Genomic DNA, 12,641 nt, shown 5'->3' with positions numbered 1-12,641 from the left:
GGGGGTGGGGCAGGGAGTGGGTGTGGTGGGGTGGCCCGGCATAGGAGGAGGGCCGGCCGCCGCCGCCGCCCCCGCCCCCGCCCCCGCCCCCGCCCCCGCCCCCGCCGCCGCTGTAGAGGAGGCGGGCGCGGGACGGGGAGCCCTGCGGAGGAGATGCGGAGGAGCTGGAGTGCTGGGAGGTGACCTGGGCGTTGCTGAGACGCCGGTTGGGAGGGGAGTCCTGGGGGGCATACACCATCTCCCTCTGCAGGCGGAGGAAGGAATAACACCGGAAATAAGTCACGCGCAGAGAGGAATCATGATTCAGGTTCAAATACATTGAACTAATATATAATCAATATATCAATTCATAAACTTGTCTGTGGTTGGACAGTTGGGAGTCCCATGTTTCAGTTTTTCTACTTTCCTTTCTCCAAAGTTTTCCTTCTTCCGATCCACGATTATTTGGTTTATTTTTCTTCTGGGTGACTTGAGGTGGTGGAGGACATTTGTTCTTCTTCGTGAATGTTCAACCGTATCTCGACCGTAACTAGCTACGCTGCTTCAGCTTATTCACCGCGGCTGCTTTTCACCTCATGTAGCGTGTGGCGTCACCGCCAACAACAATGGAAACAGCACAAAGAGGAGAAACATGCATCACGCAAATACATCGAACGGCTGTTTCTTATCAAATTCCAGCTAAATAAAGTAAACATGGGATTTTGTTCAACAAAATAATCTCCCGGATTACCACTTTAATAGATACTGTATACCGTACAAAAATGCAGTGAAACTTTGTGGGGCAGGAATGTTTATTGCATATTGCGTATTTCTACATCCTGCAGCTCGAATTTGGATATTTAAGAAGACCGGCCGAGCGGGGGATGAATTTAATGAGAGAACTGAAAGAAAAAGGGGGAAGGAGACATCGTCTCCCTCCTGGAGAAGATGCAAGTTGATGGTCCCCATAAAAGTGTAGTTTCTTGATGAATTTGATGTGTTGATGAAGGAGAGACCGCTGACGCTGAATTGAGTAAAATAATAGATTTATTACAAAAGAACAGCATCCGACTTGCCATGGACGTCCAGGAGAGAACCGAGCCGGATGTATTCTCTGTTGGATGAAACTCCGGCGGGTGCTTTTATGCTTGACCAGAGACAACGTTGACCATCTGATTCCCCTACAAAGGTCACCGTTCACATTTCACCTCCCTTATCACCGGGACCCCTGACAATGGGCTCTCTCTCTCTCTCTCTTGAGACTCCTGGCACTGTATTTTAATAATTATCTTATACGATGGGTCCTGTCTTGGACGCCACACTTACGCAGACACCTCAATAGCAAAACAAGGGGACAAGTGGAGTCGTTTTAAGTACGAGTTACAATTTTCCTGGTTCTGTGAAATGCAGCGAAAGTTACAAAAAGCATCTGTTTGCATGTTGGCTGTAAATCAGGGTTTCTCACTGCCATAACTCACCGTGACGCCGTGTAGGCCAACGATGACGGAGTGACGTGGTGACGGCTTTCTGTGGATTATTTATAGTTTTCCGATGCGTTCCGAGTACATGAAATGCATCATGGACTCCCACAGTTCACCGCAAGGTAAGGAGGGAAACAACGACACATCTAACATGGATGGAGCCTGCGCCATGTGACTGTGTGCTCGGAGCCAGAACCTGCACACGTACAACCAACTGGATGATGATGTCACAAAGCATCTTGGTCCACGACCTCGTCTCGCTCCACAGGAGCTTTAACACCCTCTGCGTATCGGCGATGCACCACCGTTCTGCTACTTCTGGTCGTTGTTTTTTCACTAATTGCTGCTCCGACTGTAGATCGATGCGGATGAAACTTGGGCTAGGGGACGTCTGCGATGTCTCGGTTCTAACAAGACCGTGTCCCTGGGTCCGGTGGTTGTCATGTTCCGGACACTTTTAGCCCGAAAAATGCCAAGGAGAATATTAATAATAAATAGAGCAGCAGGCAGCAGAACACAGGCTCCATTATCAACACCTACGACACAGGTTCGAGTTCCCTTGGAACGTCACCCGTCTTAACATCAGCATTACGTCAATAACGATTTACAATTTTCCGAGTTTCCATTTAACGCAGCATTGGCATGATGATTCAATCGCAAGATGCCTGTGACGTCCCGGGTCTAACGACACCTGTTACTGACAAGTACAGCAGAAAATAAGCTTGTACAATAACAATAGCCATCCGTACGAGATGGACCCCTTCAAATCAGAACTCGCTGTGTCCTAAATAATAATTGATGGCTGTGCGCTACATAATAATGATGATAATAATAATAATAATAATAATAATCCTGATGCGTCTGAGGCCCTGCAAACAGATGGCTGCAGACCAACCGCTCTGCTGCCATCATCATCTTCATCTCCCCCAATCCCGTATCCTAGCAACAGCCTCGCACCCACGGAGAGCCGCAACGACGTCCCACCGTCTGACAGGACGCCGCATATCACCGGGACACGTGCGCGGCGGGTCCGAGGGCACACCCATCCCAAAAAAACACAATAACCCAAAATCCCCAATCTGCTTCCAGACGCCCCATCATGACCTCCACAACCTGCAATCAGGGAATAGTCTGGACTCCACTGGGGTGTGGCTCAATACTGGAGTGTGTGCACGCCCGTGCACGTGCACACACACAGCTTGCTCTTTAACCTTCATACGCACGGCGGCCTCATACAACACGGGGGCAAAGTTTCGATTTTCTGAGCAGAGCCCAGGGGCCGGAGGGGAGGGTTGACCTCCAAAACTCCACGGGCAGCTGCAAGTCACACACACACACACACACACACACACACACGCACGCACACACACACACACACACAGACTTTGAGTGACAGGAACAGGAGCGGCATTTGTGTCCAAACAGCCGTCCACTCCTACATTCCTGTGCGAAGAATCGCTTCTTGCATATCCTCTATATTTATGTATATTTGGTTATTTCTTTGAATTGGGATATTTTCTATGTGTATTTTTTATTTATTCTATTTATTTATGATGTTATTATTACAAATTGTCTGTACAGCAATGCAGCAAACCTTACCCAGACCGGTTCTCCCTGTACGGAAATGAACAAACAGATTCTGATTCTTATTTCCTCATTTAACAGTCGCTGCTTTTTCTTTCTCCAGGGATCAACTCCCTGTTGGAAAACACATTTCTTCTGCCTTTGATACGGACATTCTCAACCTTTTTTGGAAAAGCAACGTTAAGGTTATAAATCTCAATTCGTGTTTTGGGATAAAAGCAACAGACTGATGTGAAATAATAATCATTGTTACTGGACTTTCAAAACTGACGCTGGTCAACGTGCAGATGATCTGCTTTGCATATCGGGAGTTTTGCTTCTGCATATTCTATAATATCATAGAGCACGGAATATATACATTATATATTTGAAACCTATTTAACTACATTCTATGAATATTTTAGTAGAATGTAGTTCCATTAATCTGATATCAGTTTATCAGTTTTAGAAATGTCCTGTGACCCCGTGAGGAAGAGACGCTCTGATCCAGTAAAATAATAGTTCAATATGTTCAGAAAAGCCTCGAAGTCACAAGCTCCCAAATCTCCATTCATTGTGAAACATGACGGTCGCCTCCAGAAGGCTCTGGCAGTGCGCAGAAACTTGACGGCGACCACTTATTGATCGCCAGCTGGAAACTAACCGGAACTAATCCATCCCAGATTAGTCAGCATTCCCACTGATAATACCACTGACACTCTGACGGGAAAGATTCAAACTCAAGTCACAGCACCTTCCTGTTGGAACCATGGTGATACGTGGGTGGGTGGATGGGTGGGTGGATGGGTGGGTGGATGGGCGCTCGGGGCTGGTGGTCGGGCGGGGCATCTGGCGGTTTGGCGCGCCCTGCCTCTCTGCGGGGGGCGGTCTGTCGGCGCGGGACCTGGCCTCCGGGCCTGTGGTGCGTGACTCCCGTCCCGTTCTGGTGGTAATGATGATGAGTTGTTCACGGACCAAAACATGATAAATGGTTCTCCAAAGAGGGGGGTTGGTGGTGCTGGCGTGTAATAAAAAGCTGTGCTCCGCTCGTTCCACAGGTCGAGTTGTTGCAGCAGTTTTTGATGATTAAAGAACGAATAAAGAGTTGCTTTGCAGGTTGACAAGTTGAACTCCACTCGCAGACTAACTCTGTCCTGGATGCAACGGAACAAATACTCTGCGTTGTACGTCCATCACGCTGACAGCACAGGGTGAAAAAAATAAAATAAAAAAGAACCATGGTGTTAGAACCATGTGGGAGACAATTTGGCAACCATTTAGCCAGTCTTGGCAACTGATAGCTGATGCATGTTTGGCAACTCGGCAACCGCTTCTAAAAGTCAGTGTCGGACGGTAAACTGCCGATATGGATGAACATTCACGATAAAGAACAAAATAAAAAAATATCCACCCCTAGTGTGTTTTTTGGGACTCCGCCTCCTACCCTGAGGTCTCCGTTGGCCAGGTGGGGGTTGTGGTGCCCGGGGTAGGTTCCGTAGATGGGTTCCTTGCAGTAGATCTTGATGATGCATCGGTCCTGGACGTCCCGAGGGTCCTCCAGCTCGTAGAAGACATTTCGGGTCTCGTCTTTGATCAGCAGAGCCGTGCTGGGACACCTGGGCGGGGGCAGGGCAAACCAGACCCCTCCAGGTCACCAAGGGGAAAACCACTTATGGACGCTTATCGCCGCCATCCAATAACATTTGAAAGTGCAACCTTTTGGCGCTTTTAAATTTAAAAACATCCCACAGCACTTAACTGAACAATCCCCGTCAACTTCAACAAGCTTTCAACGAATTCTCAACTTCTCAACTTCCTCAATCACATTTTCATATCTCACATTACAGCTTTCAAATCACTCTATACTGCATATGAAATTTGTTGATTTGGATCATGGCGTCAGATTTTTGAATTGGGTATATTTTTATAATAATTATTATTATTATTATTATTATTATTATTATTATTATTATTAGATAAGATAAATACAAGACAGATAATTTCTGGAGGGAATTGTGCTGCTGTGAAGTGTCACAGCAGAACAGATAGGCAATAGATATAAAGTCATAAAAATAGAATATAAAAATAAATTGACTATATAGAATAAAAAACATTCATATATATATACGTATATACAGTTTATACTGTATACACTGATAGATTTCTGTAGTAATACAGTATGTACACAGGGTAAACATGCTTTGCGAAAATTATTTTTACTTATAAACATCCCAAAAAACGTGCCCTGACTTTTGATAAAGGCATCCTCCAAATGTCTAAATGTCAATTGTTTATATTGGTGAAAATAGAATAACTATCCTGGTCGTTATGGTAACGGTGGTGGTACCTGAGCATGGCCATGGTGAGCCTCTGGGGGAACATGTGGACGATCAGGGCCCTCAGAGTGTCCAGGCTGGTCAGCTCGTGGGTCAGGTGGACCCGGCGGGTCTCCTCACCCAGCTGGAGGAACAGGATCCCTGCAAGGGGGAGGAAGAGGAGGGGAGGAGGACGGGGGGAGAGATCAGAGAGGAAAGAGAGAGGAGGGGGGAGGAAGAGGAGGGGAGGAGGGATCAGAGAGGAAACAGAGAGCGGGAGCAGAGGCGAGGAGGGAAAGGAGGAGGGAGGGAAGGGAGGTGGAAGGTTATACAGGAGAAAGGAGGGGAAGAGAGATGAGAGAGGAGAAGAGGAGGAAGAAGAGGAGGAAGAAGAGGAGGAGGAAGAGGAAAAGAGAAATGTTTAATATTTCAAGGAGGTATGAAGCGTCCGTTTCATCCCATCAGAAAACATACATTATATACACATTATAATGTATAATTTATAAACACATACACATTATAATGTATTTTTTATAAACGTATAAATGATATATACATTTTAATGTATGAACACAATACATTAGATATATTATAATAATACCATTCACATCAAATTAACCTCAAAGAACATAACTTTAATTTTTCCAGTAAAAACATCCAAACATTTTCCCCATCCTCGTCTTTCCACAAATCAAATGAACCGCTGATAATACTGGTTCCCTCCGGCAGACCTGGCGCCCGCAGCTTGGCCTGGCTGGAGGAGCGGGCCAGCGGGAGGCTCTGCCGCAGCCGGTTCATCCGGTTGAAGCCCAGCGGAATGTCGGCGTCAGACATGGTCTCCAGACTCTCGGCCGAGGAGAAGGACACCCGGCCGGCCTGGTCAGAGAGGGCCGCCTGGGCGGGGCTGGGCCGGGTGAGGCGGGGCGTGCGGGCCTGGGGGACAGGAAGTGGAGGAGGAGGAGGAGGAAAAAAGAAAAGGGAGAGGAAGAAGAAGGAGGAAGTGAACTGCAAGCACAGAGCCCCCTCCCCCCCCCACGGCGATAAGCTCCTCTCCCAGCAACAAATCCCGCCCCTCAGCGACGAACCCCTCCCCCTGCGATAAGCCCCGCCCCTCGGCCACGACCCCCTCCGTCTGCTTCCTTCCTTATGATGGAATGAGATGATTTGATGCATGAATTGATATTAATAACATATCTTTAACTATTGACTTGCAAAAATAAAAACCTTCATTCACAGCAGAATATTGACTGATTAGCTTCAAGGCTGTAACTGTTTGAATCTGAAAATTGATGTTCGAAAAAAAAAATGCCGTGTTTCAGCAGAAATGTATTATTTTTTATGAAAATATTGCACGCATACGTCCACATACGTCCACATACGTCCACATGCGTCCACATGCGTCGCATACGTCCACATACGTCCACATACGTCCACATGCGTCCACATGCGTCGCATACGTCCACATACGTCGATACGTCCAGATGCGTCCACATACGTCCACATATGTCGATACGTCCAGATGCGTCCACATACGTCCACATATGTCGATACGTCCACATACGTCCACACACGTCCACATGCGTCCACATACGTCGCATAAGTCCACATACATCCACATACGTCCACATGCGTCCACATGTCTCGCATACATCCACATACACCCTGGACAGCTCTATTGCTTAGATTGTGCAACATTAAATGAATATAAAAAAAAATTCTCAATCTCATTCTTTGCGGTTTGCAAATTGTGTTCTATTACATTGCGATGTGGTTTTGAATTTGATTCATGGTTCAGCCCAAATGACAAGCTAATGTTACTGGAACTGGTTTTAAACTAAATAAATATGTTCAGCACGGAAGCAAATGAAATACTTCATAGAAAGACACACGTGCATGCTGTCAAACTGCAGCTCTGACCCAGCTACAGCGGCACAGGCAAGAAGAGCGGATGAAGATGGAGAGTTTCGTGATAAAAGGATTTGGTGACAATTCGGTAAATAAACAGAGCAGCAAAAAATAAATAAAAAATGAATAAAAAATAAATAAAGAAGAAAAAAGAATTAGAGCATGCAAACAAAAACAGACAATGGCCCGGGGAAATCCGAGCGGAGACTCAAAACAGCACAAGGAAAAAATGATGCTTTCAGCAAAGAGGCAGAGGAGGACGCAAGATGAAAAAAAAAAAAAAAAAAAAAAAAGAGCCTTGATAAGGAACTCAAGCGACAAAAGCACAATATAAAAAGGGGTAAATCGCTGTTATATGTACCAAGTGGTAGAAAGGTTGTGATTGCATGTACATTACAGTACATCCTCATATCACACAGCACTATTTGAAGCAGCAGAGTCCAGCGTGGAGGAGGTGCTGTGTTGTGCCTCCTGAACAAGAAGGTGAGGAGAGCCGGGGGCACCATCACACTTGCCGTCATGACTCTGTTTGAGCGGGGAAACGGGAAATGGGATGGGACCCGAGGGGCCCGGGGCCTCACCGGCCCCCCCCCCCCCCAGTTCAGAGCAACCGGGAAAAATGACCACCACCAGCACCACCCCGACGCCACCCCGCGGCCCCCACCGGCTTCCTTTTGGGATGCCGACGTCTGATTTGAATAGCGAAGGCTCCCCTCCTCACGGCTCCGTCGGAGCCGTGAGGAGCCGTCGGTCCCCGCCGCCAGACATCTTCCGGCCCAGAGACGACGGTAATGAGCTCCCGCGGTGCCGCGTGCAGCCGCCGCTCGCGTCGCCTCCTGCCTCCGCCTGGAGCCGCCTCGCACAACCTAACCTGCCTGCTTCCCGTCGACACCAGCACTACATCCGGTTCGGGGCTTCCGCGCCCCGCCTCGCTCAGAGCCGTTTGGGAAGACTCCGAAAGTGCAATGGGGTTTCCCGGCTCTCCTCGCTTGTTGGGTTCCGAAGATTCAGGATGTGGATCCCGCCCGCCAGGCACTGCTCCAACACCAGACAACAGACCTGGCAACCGAAACGCACCTCCCCTTAAGCCTCGACCCAGACGCGCGTCGGAATAAGCGACCGGAAACAAGGGTTGACTTTCTACTTCGAGCGTCTTTATTTTTCCATGGACTTCCATTCGGCGGGAGGTTTTCCCGCGGCTGCAGTCGGGAGGCGGCTTCAAAGCCTGTAAGCCACGTAGGGCGCGCTGTCACGACAACCTGCGGGCGTCGCGGAGGGGGAGGGACTCAAAGGCTTAACTTCCCGTTCCGTGGCGCGGCACCACGGCTGGCGCCAGAGCCAGAGAGAGTCAGACATACAGACAGACAGACAGACAGACAGACAGACAGACAGCGTGTTTAAGGAGGTGCGGAATAATAACCCCCTCCTTGCAGAGACACTCTGCTTTTCCATTTAGCCTCGGCCTCTCCTGTCAGCCCGGGATGGACGGCGTCCCCTCCTCCCGGGCTTCGTCTCCAGCTCGGCCGCTGGCGGAACGGCGGCGCTTCATCCCCCTCCGTCTGGCTTTACCCCGCGTGGCATTTCACCCTCGGTAACGCCCGATAAACTTGCTCCCGGCCTCCCCCCGTCGCCGGCCGCATCCCCTTGATCCTCCCCGACCGGCAGTAATGCGGCTGTCACAGCCCTGCTCTGACCGAGAGTGATTTGGGATTTATTCAGAACTCCAGGAACAGAGAAGTGCTTGCTGGTTATTTCCACTGCCGGGCTTCTGAGGCAGGGAAAATAAAAATAAAATCGGAAAATATATCCGGCCGTATTTTCAGCCCAGGTTGTATTAAAATGTGGGTTTCCATCATTTGGAGCTGTGGAGCGGGGGCTTCACTATGCGGAAACTATGCTGCAGCTTCTCACTGTGTTTGCACCCAGACCAATGGGGCAAATGTAAAATCCTTTAAATAACATTAAATCTCCTTTACTTAAAAAGTTAATATACACATACACACACACACACACACACACACACACACACTGTATAAACTGTATAGTGAAATATATATAAATATAATATATATAAATATAAATATAGACAGACGTTCTTTGTGCATTACTGTGTACTGGAAAAACCAATGCATTGCCAACGCCAATGTACAACACTAGCAACAGGAAGTAAGAGACTAGAAATGGGAAGCAACGGACTAGACACAGGAAGCAAGAGACTAGAAACAAGAAGTTGTGTTGCTTCCTACTGGCAATCTGCTGCAGCCAACATAACGCTCTGGATGTTCTTCCGCAGTTGCAAACAATTGTATTAAATAAAATAGGATATTGCTGTTTGTTCCTCGTTGGAGCAACATCTCAAGCATCATCCAGCAGCGTCACAAGACGACACTATTTACTCAGTTACTAGTTCATTTTCAAACTATGCCATCTACCACAAAAACCGGAATACTGCCGCCGTCTTCGTAAGTGTCTTTCTGTGATTCATTCAAAACCTGTTGCAACGTATTCAATAAAATATCCTTCATTTCTCTAGAAAATGATGTCAATCAGACAAACACAAGCTAGGGTTAATAAACGAGTGCCATTCTGCCCTTTCCTCCTCCTAAATATTCAACAGATAGTGTAGATTATTATAAAATTTCAACTCCAAGTTGGTCTTAAATGGACGTGTGGGGTGGCTCCGCGGGCCTCCGGCTTCTCTGGGGGGCCCGGGGGTCTTCTGTGGCCGCAGGGCAGGGTGCTCGGGGCTTTCCTGCAGCCGTGGGGTGTCTACAAGGCTGCGGAGCTCGGGGGAGCTTCGGGGCCCTTTCCGCTGCTTGGAGGCGCCGCGACATAATACCAACCTTATACACCAGAACCAACTGGGATAAGTTATGTACACTCACCGGTGGGTGGACACGCACCCGCACGCACGCACACACACACACACACACACACACACACACACACACACACACACACACACACACACACACACACACACACACACACACACACACACACACACACACACACACCTCCTGGTTGTACCCCTCTCCTTTCCTCCCTCATTTTCCTCCATAACTATGACAGGAAGAGGCCAGTGATCACAGGAAGCTAATTCACTGTTTTTCAATCCGTGTTGTCGTCCAATGTTTATGTTTTTGTGTAAATGTTGTTTGTTCCTATGTTGATTTATCTCACCCGTGGTGATTCTCCCTTTGGAGTAGTGATCAGTTGTTTATAGACCCAAACATGATAAACTGTCCTCCAAAGAGGGGGTTTGGTGGTTGTTGTGTATAATAAAAAGCTGTGCTCCGCTCGTCCCACATCTCGTCACAGGACAGAGTTGTTGCAGCAGTTGTTGATGATTAAAGAACGGATAAAGAGTTGCTTTGCAGGTTGACAAGTTGAACTCCACTCGCAGACCAACTCTGTCCTGGATGCAACGGAACAAATACTCTGCGCTGTGCGTCCATCACGCTGACAGCACAGGGTGAAAAAAACAAAAAACAAAACATGTTGCTGTTTTACTCCAGTGCAGAGCATCTGAACATCTGCGTCATTAAAATCCTCATTTACACTCTATTGTTCTCCGGTTTTGCTGCAATAATTACGATTTTCTATCTAATGAGTGAAAATGTAGGAATAATGATGAGATAATCGCACATGGAGTCGTGTGGGGAGAATGCAATGCTGTTTTAATCCGTCACAGATTGCTGGCAGAGAACTCACAGACCATGATAAGACGATAAAACTCATTAATTAAAACATAATAACTGAAATAAAATAAAATAGCATATTCCTCCGATACGCTCAAAAGCTCGATGTCCATGGAGATGCCCACACATGGAAATCGACAGGAGACGATCAGTTCAATATCCATTTGTATTGTTCATTGTATATTTTTATGTTTGTTTCTCATTTTTAGGTGTATTAGCTGCATCTGGTTTCATTTTTCATGAAACCAGATGCAGTTTCTTTGTCAGTTATTAGATTGATATTAATTGTTTATTATTTATAATTATGTTTATTGTGCACGGACAAATTTTCTGCTGATTTTTAGCTTTCCTGCAAATTGCCTTTTCTCTATTTTGATGACTTTGTTATTGCTTTTTTTTTTTTTTTTAAGTGAGCTGCCATCGCACTGCAATTTCCCTCCGGGGTTTGAATAAAGTGTAAGTCTATTAATTTCAGGAACTAATGCAAAAAAAAAATCCTTGATTCATGAAAAAAAAAAAAAGGATAAAAAAAATGTGATAAAATAATATCAACTATAACTGAAAATTGCTGTTCCAGCTCATAGTTTATTGAAGGATCCGTCGCAAGGTGCGGGTCAAACATCGGTATGATAGTGATGTCAATGATTCATTATGACCAAACCCATATTAAAAAAAACGGGGGGGTTTTTGGAGGATGGGCAGTTTAAAAGATCCGACTCGATGAATCTTTCATCTCCGGCTTGTTTCCATAACCTTCAGAGGAAGGAGAATTTAGCTCCGTGTCCGACGCCTCAAAGGGTTTTGAACCCAGTCGGAGGTGAGAGCTTCCCCCGCCATGAATGATTCACACGGCGCCGTACGTCCTTGGTATTCTTGCCGTCCGTTTTGGGAGGTTGTACATGGACGCCGCCTGGAGGCACCGCTTTAAATGCAAAGTGATTAATTGCGGCGCTGGGAAATCTTCCGCCGGGTGGAAGAGGAGTTCCGGCCTCAATGTTTCTGGTTTGCTCTGCAAGCTCTGTACACACCTGTTCGACAATCATATGAATGAAAAACGTCAGTGAGTTTGAGGTGAACAATGTCCACCGCTGCGGTGTGGACATTGTGCGATAAGCCCACAAAATGTGCGATAAGCCCACATCGTTATTATGACTAGAGTTTGCCTTTTCCGGTTAATTGCCAGGTTGTTGACCGGGAAAACCTGTTGAAGTCCGACATATTTAAATCTCTTCGGTCATAATGTCCGGTAAAAATTATTCCCTCACGGCACAATTTGGATTAGTGCGGGGTGATGAAACAAAAACCGTCATTATCCACGTATTTTATTCCTCAATGCGGAAAAAAAAAAAATACTCGATCATTTCCATAAAAAAATCTGCAGATCTGTTCAATTCGGCGCTCGGCGAGTCGCAACGGAAAGGCGATCCGTTTGGACGATCCAAAGCTGACCTTACACCTCTGACCAATCACGTTAGCGGCTATATAAATAGGCCCCGCCCCCTCCCCGGTGGACAGGTTGTGCTTGTAAACACAGTGAACACAGAGCGCAGCGTCCACAACTCACAGGAACACAAAGATGATGTCATGTGACAAGCAGGACACATACACCCATAGTTTGGTGTTTTTTGAGATTTAAGTTCTGACCCAAAGCAGAGGCTGAGTATTCATTGTGTCAAATATGTCGACAAGACAAAACA

At 46.9% G+C, this 12,641-nt stretch overlaps 1 protein-coding gene across 1 annotated transcript in view; it reads right to left on the bottom strand.

Annotated features, from left to right (window-relative positions):
- The window catches only part of srcin1b (SRC kinase signaling inhibitor 1b), a gene marked incomplete at its 3' end in the record, with an annotated part of 61,023 nt that overhangs the window by 25,389 nt on the left and 22,993 nt on the right, over window positions 1-12,641 (bottom strand). Inside the window, exons 3-6 of the mRNA XM_080020849.1 lie at window positions 6,070-6,271; window positions 5,371-5,500; window positions 4,468-4,639; window positions 1-244 (exon numbers count right to left, since the gene is read on the bottom strand). The exon at window positions 1-244 is cut by the window's left edge and continues 769 nt beyond it. Of these exons, the coding sequence (XP_079876975.1) occupies window positions 1-244; window positions 4,468-4,639; window positions 5,371-5,500; window positions 6,070-6,271 (748 nt within the window). The remainder of the gene's footprint in view (window positions 245-4,467; window positions 4,640-5,370; window positions 5,501-6,069; window positions 6,272-12,641) is intronic.

The sequence above is a fragment of the Zeus faber genome, assembly GCF_960531495.2.
Source record: "Zeus faber genome assembly, chromosome: 20".
NCBI lineage: Eukaryota > Metazoa > Chordata > Actinopteri > Zeiformes > Zeidae > Zeus > Zeus faber.
The sequence above is the reverse complement of the archived record's forward strand: the minus strand, read 5'-3'. Positions and strand labels throughout refer to the sequence as shown.